The sequence below is a fragment of the Emydura macquarii genome, unplaced genomic scaffold, assembly GCF_026122565.2.
Source record: "Emydura macquarii macquarii isolate MOO-44397 ecotype Brisbane River unplaced genomic scaffold, CSIRO-AGI_Emac_v2 contig_18, whole genome shotgun sequence".
In the NCBI taxonomy this organism is placed as follows: domain Eukaryota; kingdom Metazoa; phylum Chordata; order Testudines; family Chelidae; genus Emydura; species Emydura macquarii.
In genome coordinates this window covers 3,300,019-3,319,841 of record NW_027130155.1, presented here as the reverse complement: position 1 = coordinate 3,319,841, position 19,823 = coordinate 3,300,019, and the positions used below count along the sequence as shown (strand labels likewise).

Genomic DNA, 19,823 nt, shown 5'->3' with positions numbered 1-19,823 from the left:
ACTGTGTTATTAATTTTGATGTTAGTTTATATCATTCTACCCCTACATTTTCAATGTTCTCTGTGCTGCAGACTTTTTGTAGGCAACTTAGAACTGCACTGTAGAAGTTCTCAGGGGAAAGATGGATATGCTGAGTGCTGGGTAGCAGTCATTTGGGACTTCTGACATCAGCAAAGGCATGGGGAGACAGTTTTGGATTTGGGAGATAAGAACATTAGCCAGATGTTTCTGTTAAAATGATCAGCAGTAAAATAGCTGTAGCCATTTGAATTACCATTTTTAAGTTTTAGTGTTAACATGTCATTGTGATGAACAAACATCTTTCAGCGCTATTGTTTCAAGGTGACTGCAGACTCTACTGCAGTATACATTGGTTCACACATTAAAGTTTTTTGTTTGGTTGGTTTGTTTTACATCCATGAGAAAAAACAATATTTTTAAATGAAATCTCAGATTCTGCAACTGAAAAATTTTCCCCACAGAATCACTACCACCACTGCACTAGTCAATATAGTATTTGGATGTTTTAAAATATCTGGTCATATAACTCATACTGAATTAATTTCTTGTTTCCAAAAGCTACTATTGATAGTAGAGGTGGAAAACCTTTAATCAATATATTGCCACGTGTGTCTGAATGGCCTGTAGCAACAGATAACTGGGACTCTGCATATGGTAGGACAACCTTTGTTTATTTTTCTGTTAAAATTTATAAATTGCATTTTTTCTTTATTTACCAAAAATACTGAGACTAAGTTTATCTTTCATTTCCTTAGGTGCCACTTGGACAGCTGAAACAGCTATTGCACAACTGAATTCACAATATGGGAAAATGGTCCTTATTAATTTTTTTGTTGGCACAGATGATAAGAACTCCACAGTGCATATCATTCATGTGAGTCTGCTAGGATGGCATTGACTAAGTGATCCTTAGAGTGAAATAAAACAGCCATACATGTAAATGTTACCTATAAGAAGTTGGAGGGAAAATTTACAGATTTGAGTTTTGGCAGTTAAACAGTAGCAAATCTTATGAATGTTTGTAGCCTTTGTATTTAAAGGGTTTATCAGTATAGTTCAGATATGCCTTTCTATTCCCAGGGCAACCCCTTAATTTCCTCAATGAATGCATTGCTAATCTCAGCTACTGAGGGTTTTTTAATTACACTTGATAGGACTGTGACATAAATAACTGTATATGTATGAAAACAGCATGCATGCAGCGTACTTTCTTGCACTCACTGAACTGTGCTCAGCCAGCATAACCCAGGCAGGGTTGAAAGATCCTATGGCAAAAAAGGCCAAAAAAACCCCACCCCAATCAAGAAGGGAGTTGCAACTGTACAAGATGCTCCCACTCCTTCTCCATTCTGGGGCCTGCAGTCAGTCAGCAGAGCTCTGAAACTGTGTGAGGACAGCCAGGGAATGAATGTGGCCAGGTAAGGTGAACAGATGTCCTGATTTTATAGTGACAATCCCGATATTTGGGGCTTTGTGTTATATAGATGCCTATTACCCCAACCCCCATCTCGATTTTTCATACTTGCTATCTGGTCACCCTAGGCCACGGTGAACATACTATTTGTTGATTAAATAGTGCATTTCCCAGGCAGCTGCTGTGCATCCTGCCCTGGCCATAAATATAAAATAGTCTCCCTTAACAGAATATCTGGGGAAGGACAGTGGTGAATCCACTGGAACCCAGCTTTCTCTGCTCATGCAACCCTCAACAGAGCAGTGGTGAATCTAGTCTGTTTTACATGTTAGTATGGAGTATGCAAGAACCATGCTGCCTGTCTGTGTATTCCTTGTCCACCCATTGCACTTTCTGCTTACCTCTGAAGACAATGCCACAATAGACTGCTTTGTTCATAGGACAGTAGGAGGGGGAAAGAGCTAAGAAGAGATGATTCATCAATTAAGGCCAGAAGGTTCCACTGTGATTATCTAATCTGACCTCCTGCATGACACGGACCATAGGACTTCCCTGTATTAATCCCTATCCAGGTCCAATATCTGTGTTTCAACTACAGCATGTCTTTTAGGAAAACATCCAGTCTTGATTTAAAGTTTTCCTGTGTTAGGGAGAAAAAGGAGAAGGAAAACAAAAGAGGGGGTAGGAGGAGGGAGAGCTCTATATCAGTGAGCCTGTGGATGTGTGGGATCAGAAGGCAGTGATGCAATATTAAGGCGAGAATGAAATCTAACTGATCAGAATCAGAGAGCAATACTTTTGTTATTTCCAAAAAAAAAAAAGTTTTTGCTACAGGCTGCTACTATTTTGTCTGTAAGCTATTTTGTTAAATTTTTTTTTGTAGATTGATCAGCCTGGACTTGGTCTGCCTTCTCGTGACTACTACGAATGTGTTGGTGCATATAAGGAGGTAAGCCATGACTCACAGATAGAAGTGCACCTCCCCCGCCTCGCCCCTCCCCCCAAGAGTGAGGATGTGCACAGACAATACTGAAAGGAGAACCATCCCCCAAAGAGCTTGCAATCTAACTGCCATGGAAACATCAGTGGTCTGTGGGGAGATCCAGGAGGTTCATGGGTGTAGCGAGCTTTAAGAAGAGATTGATCTGATGGCAGGGAGTGTGCTTGGCAGAGAGAAGAGGGAGGCTCTTCTCATGAGGAAGAAGTATGAAGAAAGGCACAAAATCAGGAACAGAAAAAAGGAACAAACGGAATATTGAGGAATGAGGCAAGCAGGTGGGAAGGCAAAGAGATATAAATGAGGGGGTGGGGGGACAAGAGTGTGCAGGGCAATGATGGTGATGTGTGTATGATGCAGTAAAGATAGTGACTTAGTTCAGTTTCCCTGGATGCACTGTGAGTCAACTGTTCTCTATCCAAGGTCCAGTTCCCCATATGCACTAAGGCAGCAGGAATACAGGGTATTCTGTGCTGGATGAGAAGAATGCATGAAGTTGTGTGTCATCGCCAGCCTGCTGGCATCACAGTTCATGTTGTCTCACGGTCTCCCTAATGGTTGCACATTGACATCAAAGAAGAGTAATGATGAGGCTGAGCCTTGTGGGAGCATGCAAATTGGAGGGTTTATGGAGGAATAGCAACTACCCAGAACAGAAAGGAATAAATGTAGCCAGATTAGCATCATTCCTTCAACTTCTACCAGGACACAAAAACAAGCCAGGATATTTCAAACTGCTAGCGTCAGAAGAATCCACTTTGAAAATTTGGTATCAGTATCGGTGTTCCATCACCATGAGGAGGCTGTCTCATCTATTCAACCAATGCCATTTCTGTACTATCACCTGTTAGGTGAAGCTAGACTGGAAAGAGAGTCTAGTGTGTCAGTGAAGGCCAGGCTTTACAGATTTGTTGCCACCTTCTTGAGATCCTAGTCCTGGAGTGGGAGCTTATAGACCAGAATTCTAGTGGATTCACTGACATTGTCTGTGTCGACTTTTGAAAACAAGATTAAGACTGGAGATGACATTTGATCATTTTGAAAAAAAAGAGTTAAATTTTAGTTGCCACTGGTATGTGTAATGGGATAAAGAGTAGAAAACCTACAGTCAAAAAAGAACCTCCAGTCAGAACTATTATATTGCATGGCTTAGTGGTAAAGGTCTAAAATTATCTTAGCTCTTACCTTCAAGCTTAGCAGCCACCTTAGATCATGCCATTAGAATTAAAGCAGTTTTTAGTTCTAGCTGATCTTTTTAAAATTCATGTTCAATTCTGACAAATGTTGGAAAAACAAACCTCTTAGTGGTGCCAAGACCAAACAGTAGGAAGGCAGATTTTAAATATTCCCACCACTCTGAACACTTCAAGGGAATGAGAAAAGTCTCTCCCCAACAGAGTAGCCACCTGTATTCTGCTAGCGGCCTTTTCTTGGCTCTAGTTCCCACTGTGTCACTTTACTTTTATCCTTGAGCTGTATGTGGCAAACAGACAGATGGTCTCTCTCTTTACTTTAAACTATGCATTTGCAGCTTTATCAGGAGTGTTTCTCACCCCAAAGCCACATATGGAATCGGTGCATGAGTCTTTTTAAAAACTAAATCATCCCGCTGCTCATAGTTATTTTTGACCATGAATGCCCTTTAAGATTGCAATATATCTCTAGGACCTATTTACAAGCTATAGCTTGAGATCAGCTGAATTGTCCTCTTGGCTGTTCTGATTATTCCCAGGTGCCATGCAATGATCTTCACCTTAGACCTGATCCACAGTTTACTGAAGGCAATTAAAGGACTGCCATTAACTTAAGTGGGTTTTGGATTAGGCCCATAGAAAGCTTAAGATTTGTGTGTCTGTAGTTGGGTACGCTTAAATGGTGTTTGTGGGCTTGACAAGCATGTTCCATGGTACAATTTGTCATTTTAGCTGTCAGGAACTTTGTGTCATTTCCTCCCTGTTGAAGTGTTCTTTTGTAACTCATGACAAGTATCACTGAGGGCCAAATGCAGTGCGGGGCAGTAAGCCATCAACTCCCAATGAAGTCAACTTCATTTTCAGGAGGAGCTCAGTGCTTCGCAGGTTGAAGCCCTATGTCCATACAGACTGCTACCAACACTGCATCTAAACACATAAGGGGCTAACTGCAGATGGATGGCATTGGTGGTAATCACTAAAATGTCCATCTAAATGAGTCATTTCAGGACACAGATTCTGCCAACTTGTGAGGAGACATAAAAAACATTTCAATATATTTCCTTAAATGCACTTAAATACACATATCCTTTTAAAATCATATTGTCTTTCTATTTAAATTTATATTTGTATTACATGAATCCTGTTTTCAACATGCTCCCATCAGGGAGAAGGTAAAACAAAATGAGTGGGAATTATAAAGAGGCATTGTAATGATATTCCTACCCTACTTTCCTTTATGGAAAAATCCCATAGAATTTAACAGATGACACCAAGAGGTTTGTATGGAAGTTTAATTTTATAAAACTTAATAGTAAATTATATCCTTTTTACATTTTAACCACCTTATAGATATTCATAGCAGGGATATAATTTTTTATTAATTTGTATATGATGATCTGAAAAAACATACAGAAAAGTTATTAACAGAAAATAAATTTTAGAGGAGCTGCAAAAATGTCCCTGATATAAACTATGTTGACTAAGTAGTTTGTAAGAAGCTGTATATGGAACACTTTCCCTAAGCCTTTGATGAAATCGATGTGCATATAAGAGGGGCACAGCTGTTAGCCAGAGCTCAGGAAGGTCTGAATCACTGCAGACTGAGGAAATCGCCCAGCACAGAGATTCCTATAGACTCACATGAAAGATATAGTAGGTACTTGACTAAAAATGAATCATTGTTTTGGGGAATTATGTTTCCAAAATGCTAATTTCGCTCTAGCCCATCAGCATTTCTCTCATATTAATATTTCTGCTTCTGTTGCCTAGAGGAACTATTTTCAGAAATTGTAATTAAAGTAAGCTGGTTAGGAAACAGAGGAATTCCCACACAGACATGAGGAGTGGGTTTTCAGTATGGACTAGTAAACATCTAATTTTAAATAATGAATGCATAGCACAATAGATTGCAATGTTTAGTCTTGATTACTGGTGCAACCATATAGCAATTTGTCATGTAGACATTTTTAAAGTTATATAACATGGAAATTAACAGCATTCAGAATGTAGTATTAGATTTTCTTCTTTATAAATGTAGCTAAGAAGCATCAAGGACAAGAATTCATAAAAATCAAAATTTAGACTAAGATACTTTGAAGAGGTTTGTCTTGAAATGGTTTGTTTCTTTTTGCAGGCATGCTCAGCATATGTGTCTTTCATGATTTCTGTGGCTAAGCTAATTCTCCAGGAAAAAAATCTCACCATCAATGAAAGCCAGATTTCTAAAGAAATGGAAAGAGTTATGGATCTGGAGAAAGAGATTGCCAATGTAAGGAAACTTTTCTTTGTGTGTTTTAAATAACTGACTTTATTCTGGGCTGAAAGAGATCAGAGGTGTAAATGTCTTGGACAGAACATTCTAAGCAGTTTTGAAGTTCCCTTAAATATGAATACTAAGAGGATATGGAGCCATATTCTGGCCCAAGATACATACATTCCTATTGACTTCACTGGAAGCGGTATTCAAGACACAGTGGGGCCCATATTACATTTGTATAATAACCTCCATCTTAAAGGATCCCAAAACATTTTACAGTCTTAAACGGATATACCAAGTGCAGAAATTAGAGCAGAAGTCTCAGACTTTTTCAAAGTGAAGATCCGAGAGACTATTTGATGGGCACCTTCCCTCCCATTCACAATCCAGTGGACCACTTCCGCTACCATTTAGAAATCCATAACCTCCTTGGGGCAACTACATCAATTGCTTACCTGGCAAATAATATTAGCAAAATGATGAGTGTATTTTAGCTGTCTTTTAATTTGATTAAGCAGCTGGAAATTAGGAGGAGAATGCTACATGTAATGCACCAGCCTTCTGCAGACAACTTGAAGTAATCTGTGTACACAGAGGTTCTCCACTTAAACACAGCAACTCTATACAACACTTTAGGTTCCAAATCCTTAGACTGGCTTAGATGGCATTATGGTGTCTAAAAGACACAGTGGACTGTGTAAATGGGATGTGCACCAGGCCAACCAATCCCGGTGCACAAAATAGGGATTAAAGGGCACATGCATCTGAAGGTGCCTACTGATGATGAAGGGAAAATATTGACATTAGCTGTCTCCTCCCACGCAGCAGTATCTTGACCCTCTGTGCATTGTTTACTTCGGCCCTACACAGCTCCAGTGGGGGGGGGCCGGCGGGGGGCACGCTATGGGGAAGAAGACAGGAGAGATTTGGATCACATACCATCTGTTTAAGAAAAGGCACTTTATGGGGGGCATTTAGGGGTCTCTTTCCTCCCTACCCTTCTTGATTTCTGCGGGGTTGGTTGGAGCAGTGGGCTCCCAACTCTAGTCCCTGGAATATAACATGGAGTAATATTTGGCCCACATAGCCTTGTCAGTCTCTCCCTAGTCAGCTCTCCTAAATGCATTCTTAGCAAAGGGTTTTCCTCAACAATAGCATCCCTCACACAGGCAACCAGAATTTAAATGTGTCAGGGGAAAAACACACAGAAAAATTTAGCACTCACACACAAAAATATGTCATCAAAACATTCACACTGTGATAGATTCTGGACTGATTTTCTTCACCCTTGAGTTGTTTTTACTTCCTCAATGAGGAGCACTATAAAATAATCCAAATTTACATTTTCTAGTTTCAGGCATTTGAGTCACACTAAAAATAATGGCATATGTGCAGGCCCACCGACAGCAATTCCAAGCCCCAAGGCAGAACAGTCAGTAGCCTCCCCCCACCCTCCCAGTAAGGGATGACTGAGGTCCAAGTGGGCTTACACTGGAAGTTTTTACTGATTATACCATCTGTTTAAGAAAAGGCACTTTATGGGGGGCATTTAGGGGTCTCTTTCCTCCCTACCCTTCTCCTTGATTTTTGGGGAGTTGGTTGGAGCAGTGGGCTCCCAACTCTAGTCTCTGATATATAACATGGAGTAATATTTGGCCCACATAGCCTTGTCAGTCTCTCTGGGCGGCTGAGGGGGTGATATCTCCTACTCAGCTTCCTGGGTCCCTTGGACTCCCCTGGGAGATCACTGATGAACCTGGGAAGCTGAGCAGCAGATACTGCCTCCTCAGCCATATGGGAATCCGCATGGCACATAATAAATAAGCTCTGCTCAATGGAGGGGCAGAGAGCACAAGCGGCGGGGCCTCCGGGGAAGGGGGTGGTGGAGAAGAGGAGGCTACATTTCTATCTGCTTGAGGCCCTTTTAAATCACCGGGCCCCTGAGCAATTGCCAAACCCCCCCCCCCCCCCCACCCCCATCTCCCATCAGCAGGCCTGCATATGTGTCTGGGGCGGGGGAAGTGTAATTTCCACATTTGTATATCTCAAAACCAGCTCATTTTTATTTTCCTCAAACTCTCTTGGGAAGGTCACCTTTGGTTGAGATGTGGAAGGGATGTGATAGGGATGTGGAAGGGATGTGATATCTACATTCTTCTTCGAGAAGCCTGTAGGAAAAGGAGTGCAGAGAAAAATATATGATGAAGAAGCTGAATGAGGAATGGAGTAGGGAAGAGGGAATGAAAAATAAATAAAGAGGAAGTCTTAAGAAGTATTGGAGCTGGGGAGAGAGAATTTCTAAATTAAACATGAATGGAGTGGCAAAAGTTTGCTACCCCTACACCAGCAGAGTTGGCTGTGCCAATAAAGGTGTCACCCCAGGTGGAGGACAGGGGATTTGATAGACCACCCCTCCTTTGAGGCATCACTCCGCCCCCATTTGGATCCTTATGTTTTGTGTTCTCACCTCACCATCATGGGAGCCAAGGTAAGAGGGGAGATAAGGACCATATGCTGCCAGATGGTACTTCCTCCCCCTCTCTAGTGAGACAAGCTTCAATGGGAGGAGACAGAGGGGAAGCAGCAGCAGCAGCATGGCACCCAATGGCAAAAAGCCAGAGGAGCAGTATCTCCCTGCTCAGTGCTGCATCAGGTAGGTGCTTGCTTCCCTTCTGTCCTTAGAGGCAGATCTGGCTCAGGGAATACTGTACATGGGAAAGGACAGATGAGAAATTTCTTGGGGATATCTGTGCTGCATGAGAAAAGAGAAGGAGTATATCCTAGGCATTGAAAATGTCTTAGCAGATCAAGAGAGCTTTTTGCAAAAAGGCAGTAATACTGGCACTCTAATCCAAAACTAATCCAAAAAGTAAGACTTATAGAGTTAAGATATTTAGTCAGTGTAAATTGTCCTTTCTTTTGACTCAAACCTACAACATGCATGTACATGTTGTAGTGTAAGACTTTGAGCAATTATTCTATACTGTAGATATGTATCATTGTATCAAGCCATAAGACCATCAGTTCTGTCCTTTCACCATTTTCACTTCCTTTGCATGGTATTCCTATAAAACTTATATAGTCTTCTTCTGTAATTAAAATTTATAGGCTACAACTAAGCCTGAAGACAGAAACGATCCAATTCTGCTGTACAATAAAATGACACTAACAGAACTTCAAAACAACTTCTCTTTCGAGATCAATCATAAGGTGAGTGATTAATATCCCAATATTTTCAAGTCCTATTAATGCCTGATAGTTTCATTTATGTAACATTATAAAAGCTTGCTTTTAAAAATAATTCCATCTAGAACTGAGATATTTTAAAGTTGAACCATGTACATGAAGTGCTTGAAGATGATAGGGTATTACTGGCTGATTTGGTGTCACTAAATTAAAAACAAGAAGTGCTCTTTTAAAGCCACCACTCAGGACTGCTGGAATAGCATTGACTAGAGCCTGTCAAAAAATTTCAACCCAAACTTGTTTTTGTTTTTGTTTTTGTTTTTTTTTGGGGGGGGAGAGTAGGAGGAAGAGGGTGCAGATTTGAGTAAATCAAAATGTTTTGTGCATTTGTGTCGAATTCACTAAATCATTTCAATTGAAAATGAAAGAAAAAAAGAAGGCTTTGTTTCAACATTTTCTAAATGAAATCTTTTGATTTTTTTGATTCAAAGTTCAATTTTATTTAAAAAATGTAAGGACATCTAAAAAAAAAAGGAATAAACCTCTAGAAATTATTTCAGGTTGTTTTGTTCGACTCAAAGCAAGTTGAGTTTCAAAACAGCCAGTAGCCTGAAAAATAGTTATTCATACATCTCTACAGCTAAACACATCATTTTGAACCAGATTATGGCTGCACTTGCCCCTTCCACTGCCCTGTGGAAGGGTCAAGTAGGAGGAGAGAAAATTTTCTCATTAAAAATTAATTCCATGGGTTTGATTCACCCTCGGTGGTGCAGGAGGGTTAAATTTGCATCTTCTGTAAATAAATTCCTAGCTGCCGGTCACAAGAAGAGAACTTGGAATGATATGTAGGAATGTATTATTGAGTCTTTCGGTCCTAGTAATGTACTTTGAAATACAACTCCTGCCACTGCCTGTTTACAGAGAATCCTTCTTAATCTCAACGATTTTCAGTGACCTTAAATTGCTCAACCTAAGTATCAACTTAATTTACCTCAATTTATCACACTTCTGATTTCATAAAAGTCACTTCCACCCGCAGATCTTACCTAAACAATTACGATACATAAACAGTGGCATCAGCAATTTATTTCGTTTGCTCATAAAACATGACCCTGGTTATTTTTAATTCATGTGGAAATTAACTGCCACCTCTGTCCTGAAAAATCTATCCAAGAATGTCTCAAAGTACAAACAGAGAACAAATCACTTTTCAAAATAAGAGGCAATCCTTTCTGAGTGACAAACTTACTCAGGTGTCAAAGTACAAAGGTGCTGGTCCTAGATACAGTAACTTTCTTCAGCTATTTAAGGAGCAGATTTAACTGACCAGGGGGAAATATCAAATAGTTCTAGCAGCTCAGTTATAGTCTCCAATGACTTTTAGCTTCTTCTCTAATTCCCACCGCCCTGAGTCTTCATACTGGCCCACAGAGGCTCTGGCCCTCTTATAATCTTGAATACCAGCACAAAGGAACAGGGAGTTGTGTGTCATTATGAAGATTTTAACAGATCATGTGAACTTCTACACAAAGCAGTGTATATTCACAGTTTTCCTAATGGACGCTGCCATATCACCTACTCACACTGGAAGCTCTTTTGGTTAAGTGATGAATGGAGAAGGTTTCTGTTTGCTTGTTTCTTCATAGGATCCAACCCTGCAAGTTGTTGAGCACCCTCAACTTCCATTGAGGTTTCTGGGAGTTGAAGGAGTTAAGCATCTTCCATGTGGTGTTCAGAACCACACAGGATAAGGCCAGTAGGTGGTGTAATGCATGTGAAAAGTACCAACATCACTGGAAAATGTAATTATCTCTGGAAAAGGTAGTCATTGGGTAGCATCATCTCAAATTTTTCCCCATATTACCCTCTCAATATGCTTCAGTACTGACCGAGAGGGAGCATGTTTAAGTTGTAGAAATGTAGAAGTATATTCTCCATTCTCACTCAGACCTTGGACTTTGTTACGTCATGGGAAGGCGTTTGTACTATAAAACCCCATCAGCAACATGGCATCCTTGTGATAGTTTCAACAGAGTGAGACCAGTAGCTCATTCCTCATAATCCACGGAATGGTCTACAGTTGTCAACAACTTTTGATAGCTACTGCTTGCATGTGGGGCAAATTCAGCATCCAGTGACCTAGTAATGAAAGATTCTATCTCCTCTTACCAGTCCTTTCATTCATCTAGTTCCTTGAGCAATGAGCTATTAAACAGAAACCATAATGGTAAGCAATGTTAATCCTTATTCAAAGGCTGTTCACGATTACAAAGCAAAAAGATTGGGACCTATTTTATTGCACCTTCCTCCTGCCAGGCCAGGTTTTGCTCTTGCTGAGCCAGCTCACTCCCCAGGGTCATTCTGTCTGACGCTGTCTCACAGAATCCAGGGAAGCAGTTTTCCACAGGGCTAGTTGTTCTTTATTTCAAGTCTTCTTAATGCAAGAAATCAAAACCTCACAGACTCTTCCCTCAACATCTGTGCAGACTAAATCGTCCCTTCCTTACGTCTGCCCCTCTCACCAGTAAGTTCATCAACCCAAGATTTCCTGCCTCTTACCTCAGAACCTTAGTAACACAATTGCTCCAGCAGCAGGCCAGTCCCTGTTTGCAATGGACTATTGATTTTCTGGAAGATACTGCCAACTCCTCCCTCCATTTCCTGCTGCCTTCTTTTATGAGTCTCCACCAATTAAGTTCCAGCTCTTTTTCCCCAGGTGCAATAGGTGGGGCTAATCAGCCAGCCAGCTGCAGGCCTCTGATCCCTTTACACAGAGTTTCAAATTTAACACGTTCACATTTTAAATAACACACTGTGCAGACTGCATGGGCATTACTCAATAAGAATTTGCTTAATGGAAAATTACTTTGATAACTGTTGGCCCCAGGTCTGAAAACCTTGTAATAATGAACAGCAGCACAAAGGAATATGAGGTTGTAGGCCAGAAGAGGAGGAGAAAAGCCACTTTACTCTGACATTAGGGTATAACTCACCCAAATAAGCCATAGACTGTTTCAGTACATGTACTTTCTTTCTTCACATGTGAATAATGTGGAATTCTGAGATAATACATTTTTCACAAGCCAGAATGTGGGATGCCCGTGTTCTAGACTGCTCATCCAGAGATATGCCCAATAGTTTGCTTTGATGCGGGTGTGTACCTGCTATTCATATTTGCATTTTATTACCTTTGGCTTTTTTTTTTTATAGTAACCTGCTTTGATCTCATTGCACTCTCTCTGTGTAAATACAAAGGCATTGTTTAATTTACTGATATTATAATGTGGTCTCTAAAGAGAAGCACTGACCTTTGTCTGAGATTTAACTGCCTCACTACACTGCAAATGGTACTGCTATCAAACAGATCCTTTTCAAGTGTCTCATCTTAGTGAAAATATGGCAAACTGGGGAGCAAGAGTATTTAGGGTATGTTCCAAAGCCCATTGAAATAAATCAGATTGATTTCACTGTGCTGTGTATCAGGCCCTTAGTGCATATGAAAGTCTCAGGGCCAGATTCTCATCTATACCAAGGCCCCGTTACACTCCCAGAGCAGTACAGAGAGGCCTTAGAGTAAGTAAAAATAAGGTTCTCAGGGAATTTTTAATTTAAAAACTTTTTACTAGAAGTTCGCAAAAAACCTCCGAAATTGCCCAAAGTGTCATTTCCACTCTTCCAGATATTTTTAAAAAGTACAACTATTTAAATTACTGTACTTTAAAAAAAAACCAAAAACAATTCCATATCCTACATGCTAGTTGTGAGCCTGTGGTAATATCATTTCAAATATGATGTTTAAAATTGTTAACTTGTGCTCATATCATTTCAAATCCTCCAAGATCAAGTGTTACCATGATAGCTCTAGTTACAGTAGTGTCACTATTAGGAAAATTAAAGATTAGCTGACATATTTGTTTCATTCCAACACAGCTGAATCCCAAAAAGAAATGGGTAACAATCACATTATTTTATATCAAGTCTTATTTAACACTTATCCTTAAAATGCATGTTTTTTTCCAGCAATTCAACTGGTCAGAATTCATAAATAAAATAATGTCAACTGTGCAAATTAATGTTGAGAATGTAGAAGATGTGGTTGTTTATGCTCCAGAATATCTAACCAAACTAAAGTCTATTCTTAACAAATATACTTCCAGGTAGGTGTCAGGTATGTTTTTAAAATTTGTGTTTTATTGCCAATCAGTTCCAAAAGCCTAGAAACATCACCAGCTTATTATTGTTGTTTTATTACACAGAGAAATTCAAAATTACATGATTTGGCGATACGTAATGGATCTTGTAAACAGTCTAAGCCGTAACTACAAGGACACAAGGAATGCTTTTCGCAAGGTGCAGAAATTCATCTCTCTTTTTAAATTTTAAAGATGGCTTTTTAACACCCACCAAAGATAAATGTTTTCTGAGAACCAACTACACCATATAAATTTTTAAATACATTTTGAACTTTGCAACACACAAGCTGTAGATGTTTGCTGATGCTCCTGCTGGAGTGTGTTTATAATTTATATGATGTATCCCTGACAGTTGGAAAATGGGTTAGAAACGTATTGTTCTAAGATCTGTCTCTGCGTTATTCTGAATCTGAGTCAATCAAATGAATGCATGATCCGTGTTGCAAGCTTACAGTACCATGACCTATAGCCAAACATTGTGAGCCCAATATTGCTGTCACTAAATGGCCCAATCCTGCAAGATGCCGAGTGCTTTAGAAGAGGTGCTGAACACTCACCTCTCAACACTTAGGCTGTGTCTACACTTAAAATGCTGTAGCACTTCAGTGTAGTCACTCATTACAGTGACTGGAGGGGTTCTCCCATCATTGTAGTTAATCCACTTCCCCAAGAGGCAGTAGCTAAACTGACGGAGGAATTCTGCCATCGACCTGTTAGTCAATTACACTGTCTATTCTGGGGAATAGGTCAATTTAACAATGTCACTGATTTTGTGAGAGACGTAGCTATGCCGATGTAACTTTTCAGAGTAGACCAGCCCTTAGATGGGAGTTGAAGGCACTGAGCACCTTTCAGGCAGATTTTATCATCTTACAGGATTGAGCCCTATAAAAAAGGATGCAAAACCATTTTATTGTATCAATTTATTCATGACACTGTGGTTATGACTGAGGACGCATTTTCATTATAAGTCCTTAATTTCAGACAACTTTCTGGAAAAAATTCCCTTTGGGATAAAGCTTCTGTTTATTCTTAACCCAGAGATCAATTTTTTGGAAGAACTGGACAACATCCATTTTGACCAGTTTTTATAGCACTATGCATAATGTTTTCCACAAATTAAATTATTCAGCTACTTTTTCTTTTGTTGTACTCGTATAACTTAAAAATTGTTCCAGTATTAAACTTCACACTTGCTATAGTCTTAGCTATCACTGCAGAGAAGTATCTCTGATATCCCTGAAGAAATTTGCTTTAGAAATAATAATGTTCTAAAAAAAACCCCACAAATGATACTTCTACAAAAATATATGTTTTTCTACTAATTTGCTAACAGCAGATGTTGCAATGCTATACACACACACTCACAAATAAATATATCTGGCACCTCACATGCTCAATTACAGTTGAAGCTTGCCTCACCAGTGTGTCTTCAAACATAACCATGTTAGGCTAGCTATCCTTTCCCCTGACTAACCCCTAGCATCTTTCTTGGAAGGTCTGACCATTCCATCACTTACTGATTTAAAAATTCACATGTTCTGGGGCTGGGGCACAGAATGCTTCACATTTGCAGCTGAAGATGCCAGAGTCTTAGAAGAAAGGCCATCAAACCTGTTGTCACCACTTTTAGAGCCTCAGCAGAAGGAGCCTGGCAGATTGATAGATTGCACATTCAGATAAGTCTGCATCTGTTACAAAGGCAGTCCTATGACCCTAGCTCACTGGTGTTCCATTCTTTTCCCTGAGGCCAAATTGTTAGGCTGCACCAGTCACAGTTGCCTCCCCTCCAGTGGATCTGTTATTGAGAGGCTTGGAAAGACTGTGAAAATGGGATGCACAGTAGGTGATCCTAGTTAGCACTTGGAGTTGAAGTGACTGTACAGCTGTGGATATAGTTATTCCCTTCAAAGAAAAGCACTGGCAGTCACTATGCCCACCTGAGCCACTGCTGTAGCAACAACCCCTTTGGTTCGTGGGCAGCTGGTGTAAGATTTAGCAGCACTGGGCCACTTTCATGGTCTCCCACTGGACTTGTGCTGAGCACAGCTTGGCTAACCTCGTGACTCTAGACCCTTAATTTTTGCATATAAAGCCTCTGTCATAACATGGCATTAGTGTAATTTTTTTTGCATTTATTTTTGCTTTGTCTGCTGCTTTTTGTGATTGAAAGTGAATCAATGCCGGTACTGTGTTACAAGCATATTTCCCTTGATGCAGGGTGTATGTGTGTGTCTGTCTATCTCTGAAAAAGGAAGCAATATTAGAAATAGGGGGATTTTCCATTCTATTCAGCTATTTGGTGGCAGTGTTGAATCATAGAAGTATCATGGAAAAAATCCAACAATTCAAGGTCTTCAGGGAAGCCTGTTGTAGACCGTTCTGTGCTGTGTTCCACTGATAACATTTTCAGACCTTTTCTGTCCTCCTAATTCTTTATATATTGGTGTGAAAGGAAACGTAACAGCAGTTTTTCTTTTCAATATCATGAATTCAGTGCAAGGTGCAGTAATTATGTAGCTCTTAATACATGAAGTCTCTGGTCTACAATCTTGAAGAGAAGGATACCTGCTTCCTCAATAAACAGGGAGCTACCAAATAATCACTTTTTGTGTTAGGGTGTCACATCATCACATCAACATCTCTGCATCATCATTTATTAATGAACCATCATGACAAAATCTTTGCAATGTGTACATTGATGGTACAAGGTACCATCAGCCCCCCTCTTCAGTCAGGGCTGCCCCCAAAAATGGGTGGCTCTGGCTGGACAGGTGGTGTAGCCTGTGTATTTGGTGCACTGATTAGTTGCATTCCCTGCATTCTTATGGTGCTGCTGGCAGGGCTGTGGTGGAAAGCATCACCTTCGTCCTCTGGGAGTAAATCTGCCCTCTGGTCACTGTGGCCCTTATTGGAACAAGGGGTTGCAGTTCAAACCCAGGCACCAGAAGGAGGGATGTGCAGGGTCTCCTTCCTTATCTCTCCCCTTCATGGCTATCAGGGATTTTTTTCTTTTTTCCCCCTTTCATGGCTGCTGGAGGGGTAGGGAACATTGCCCGTGACTCCCATATGTTTGCTCAGATGAGTGTTCAATTTAGTGAGTGCACCTTATCCCCAGTAACACTAATGAGAATTAAATGCAGTCACGGAGGGTAGATTAGACTCCTCCAAAACTCACCATCTGGCAATCAGCCACCATTCTCCCAGGTGCCATTCCTTTGTCTAATGTTTATGTTTAACAGGCACTTTACGGCACAACATCAGAAACGGCTGTTTGGCGGCGTTGCGCCAACTACGTCAATGGCAATATGGAGAATGCGGTGGGGCGACTGTATGTGGAAGAAGCATTTGCTGGAGACAGTAAACATGTGGTAATGTTTTCAACTCACTTAACTTCTCTGCCATCTAAGTGAGTTTACTGGATGATGATTTAGTAGCAATTGTCTTCGTATTAGAGTTGTAGAAACCCAATTATTGCTGATGTCATTCGTGTCATGCCACTGCAAATGCCTAATTCTAGGGCAAATTCTTGCTTGCAGCTGCTCCAGTTGACATAAATGGGACCTGCAACACTCATTTATACAGTGTCAGAATTTGTTCCTTGAAAGTACAGGAGTTTTGTTTCATTCCTATGCTAATGGCTTACCAAGGGCTAAATAAGAAGAAGGAAGAGCTAGCTTGTCAGTTCAAGATAATCTTTCTGCGTTATCTGACAAACATTACACAGTATAGCACGTGCAGTGTTATTCTACTGCTGTTTCTAAGAAAAGATTTATTTCCCCATACAATATAGAGAGAACACTAGTTGCAAAAGCATAAAAAGTTATTTTCCACATTCAGTTGTTTTTAAGGTTAAGAACAGGAAAGAAAATACTCTTAAGCAATATTACTAAGCAATATGTTGGGAAGCACTCATGTCAGCAGTCTGTTGTGATGGGATTATGTACCTTCTCCAGGACAGTAAGACAAGCAATTAGCAAATGGCTAAGAGTGGATGTCAGTGAAGATTAGGAGAAGCCATTGCAAACTACAGTTGACGAAGTTATAAAGCAGAGAAGATTACAGAGCAAGGCACTGAATGTGATTGCCTTTTCTGAAAACAAACAGTTTTACATCAACTTAATTAAAGTAAATTGATTAAATAAATCTTTAAATAAAATGATTTTGAAAGATTTTTTTTTCAATGGAAGGAGGGCAAGTTTAATTATTTAAAATAGTATTATATTGCTGCTAATGCTGTGAAAATACATTATTTTTCCTTTATGGTTATCATTACAGGGTTATTATCTCATCATAAATTATTTAGGATCACTGACCATAACATCTTCACAAAAAATTATTGCTGCAGTAAATAATAGCCACTTAAAAATACTTAGGGTCAATTTTGTCAGAAAGCAGTTTCCAAGTGGAAAGTGTTAATCATAACAATTGCCTTTGTTATTTAAAGAATTAAAAGTTTTTGTTTGTTGCTCAATTAATATGCCATTTGAGTAACAATAAGATTGTACAAAACAGAATATGACTTAAGGAAAAATGACTGGGTGGCCTTACTGTATATTGATGGTTTCTTCTAGGTTCAAGAAATGATTACACAAATCCGTGAGGTTTTTATAAAAACATTAGATGAACTCTCCTGGATGGATGCAGAAACCAAAAAGAAAGCAGAACAAAAAGTAAGTGAAAAAACAAGTTGTGATTTGATTTATAACCCTGCTGTAAAAAAGTCTTGTAACTGTTAAATTGACCACAGTCATGCCATTGCATTTGTCTACTATGACTTCAGTTAGATCAGAATAACAACCACCAAATTAGTACAATATGGAGGTCCCTTGTGTACAAAATACATCAAACCCCATTTATTTATGAGGATCAGTTTCCAATCAACAGCTGATAAGACTCAGCCTATGCCACACAAAATTTTTCCAGACCTTAAAGCTGTACCAATCACACACACAATCATTATCGTTTTTAAAGCTCCACGCACCACATTAGCAGTTTTCAAATTGACTGGGCATGATTTACGAGGAAAGGTTAAAAGAGAGAAATATATATGGTTCGACTAATCCAAGGGCTCTTCATCTGACAGTCGCAGCCACCCTACCCTTCCCATATTTCTGAATAGAAGGGGGTCTCAGCTAAGTCCTGGCTACATGGAAGGGGACTCTGGGAGGATCCTGGAAGAGGTTATGGAAAAGGTTGAAAACCACTGGGCTAAACAATGACAAAGGGAGTAAATGATAACTGTCTACAAATATTGTATTTGAAGGGTGTAAAGACCAAGATGGAAAGGACTGATTAGGGTAATTTAATGGGCTAAAATGACTGTAGGAGTAATGTGATGGAATTAAGAAAGGAAACATTTAGGCTGAATAACATGAAAAACTGCTTGACAGTGAGATCTGTAGAACAGTCTTCTAAGGACAGAGATAAAGTCCTAGTGCTTTTGGGGATGCTGGAACTATTCTTAGAGTGGCGGTGCTGAGAGCCACTGAACCAAACTGTAAACCCTGTATATAATGGAAACCACTTCAAGCCAGGGGGTGCAGTAGCACCCCCCACACACCTAGTTCCAGCACCTATAATTGCTTTAGCCATCTGAAACTAGGTTGGATTAAACACTAGACAACAGGCTGTAGGCAGGGGAGACAACCAAATGGAATGATTTCTAACAAGAACATAAGAATGGCCATCGTGGGTCAGACCAGTGGTCCACCTCGCCCAGTATCTTGTCTTCCAACAGTGGCCAGTGCCAGATGCTTCAGAGGGAATGGACAGAACAGGGCAATTTATTGAGTGATCCATCCCCTGTTGTCTACTCCCAGTTTCTGGCAGTCAGAGTCTAAGGGACACCCAGAGCATGGGGTTGCATCCTTGGCCATTTTGGCATATAGCCACTGATGGACCTATCCTCCATGAACTTATCTAATTCTTTTTTGAGATCAGTTCTACTTTTGGCTTTCACAACATCCCCTGGCAATGAGTTCCACAGGTTAACTGTCCAGTGTGTGGAATAAGTACTTCCTTACTTTCATCTGACTGAGATGAGGGCAGTCTCACCTAATGGCCAGGGTCAGAGCCATAGACAGTCATTAGGGATCAAGGCAGAAACTGGGTCCAGGGGTCAAGCTGGAGTCCATAGTCACTGAAAAGCCAATATGCTGCTGTGGCTGCTGGCTTAAGAACCAGCCTTCTGGCCTCGGCAGCCAATCAGGTGGAGCGGCTAATCAGGCAGCCTGATGCAGGCCAGCTGTACTGATGAGGCTGCTTGGAGACTAGCTCTGCTGCAGGCCCCAATTCCTGACACTTATGCTGGTTTTAATTCTCCTGCCTATTAATTTCCTTAGGAGAGTCTGGTTCTTGTGTGATGTGAAGGGGCAAATAACACTTTCCTATTAATTTTCTCCACACCAGTCATGATTTCATAGACCCCTATCACAGCTTCACTTAGTCGTCTCTTTTCTAAGATGAACAGTCCCAGTCTTTTTAATCTCTCCTCATATGGAAGCTGTTCCAAACCCCTCATCATCTTTGTTATCCTTCTCTGTACCTTTTCCAGTTC

At 40.2% G+C, this 19,823-nt stretch overlaps 1 protein-coding gene across 3 annotated transcripts in view; it reads left to right on the top strand.

Moving 5' to 3' along the window:
- The window catches only part of MME (membrane metalloendopeptidase), a 64,173-nt gene that overhangs the window by 16,633 nt on the left and 27,717 nt on the right, over positions 1-19,823 (top strand). For all 3 annotated transcript variants that reach the window (XR_010919906.1, XM_067549690.1, XM_067549580.1), the window contains exons 6-14: positions 580-675; positions 777-895; positions 2,319-2,384; positions 5,760-5,894; positions 8,991-9,092; positions 13,092-13,228; positions 13,328-13,421; positions 16,507-16,635; positions 17,839-17,937. Coding sequence is in view for 2 of the 3 variants with exons in the window: in XM_067549690.1 (XP_067405791.1) it covers positions 580-675; positions 777-895; positions 2,319-2,384; positions 5,760-5,894; positions 8,991-9,092; positions 13,092-13,228; positions 13,328-13,421; positions 16,507-16,635; positions 17,839-17,937 (977 nt within the window). In the remaining variant the exon portion in view is untranslated. The remainder of the gene's footprint in view (positions 1-579; positions 676-776; positions 896-2,318; positions 2,385-5,759; positions 5,895-8,990; positions 9,093-13,091; positions 13,229-13,327; positions 13,422-16,506; positions 16,636-17,838; positions 17,938-19,823) is intronic.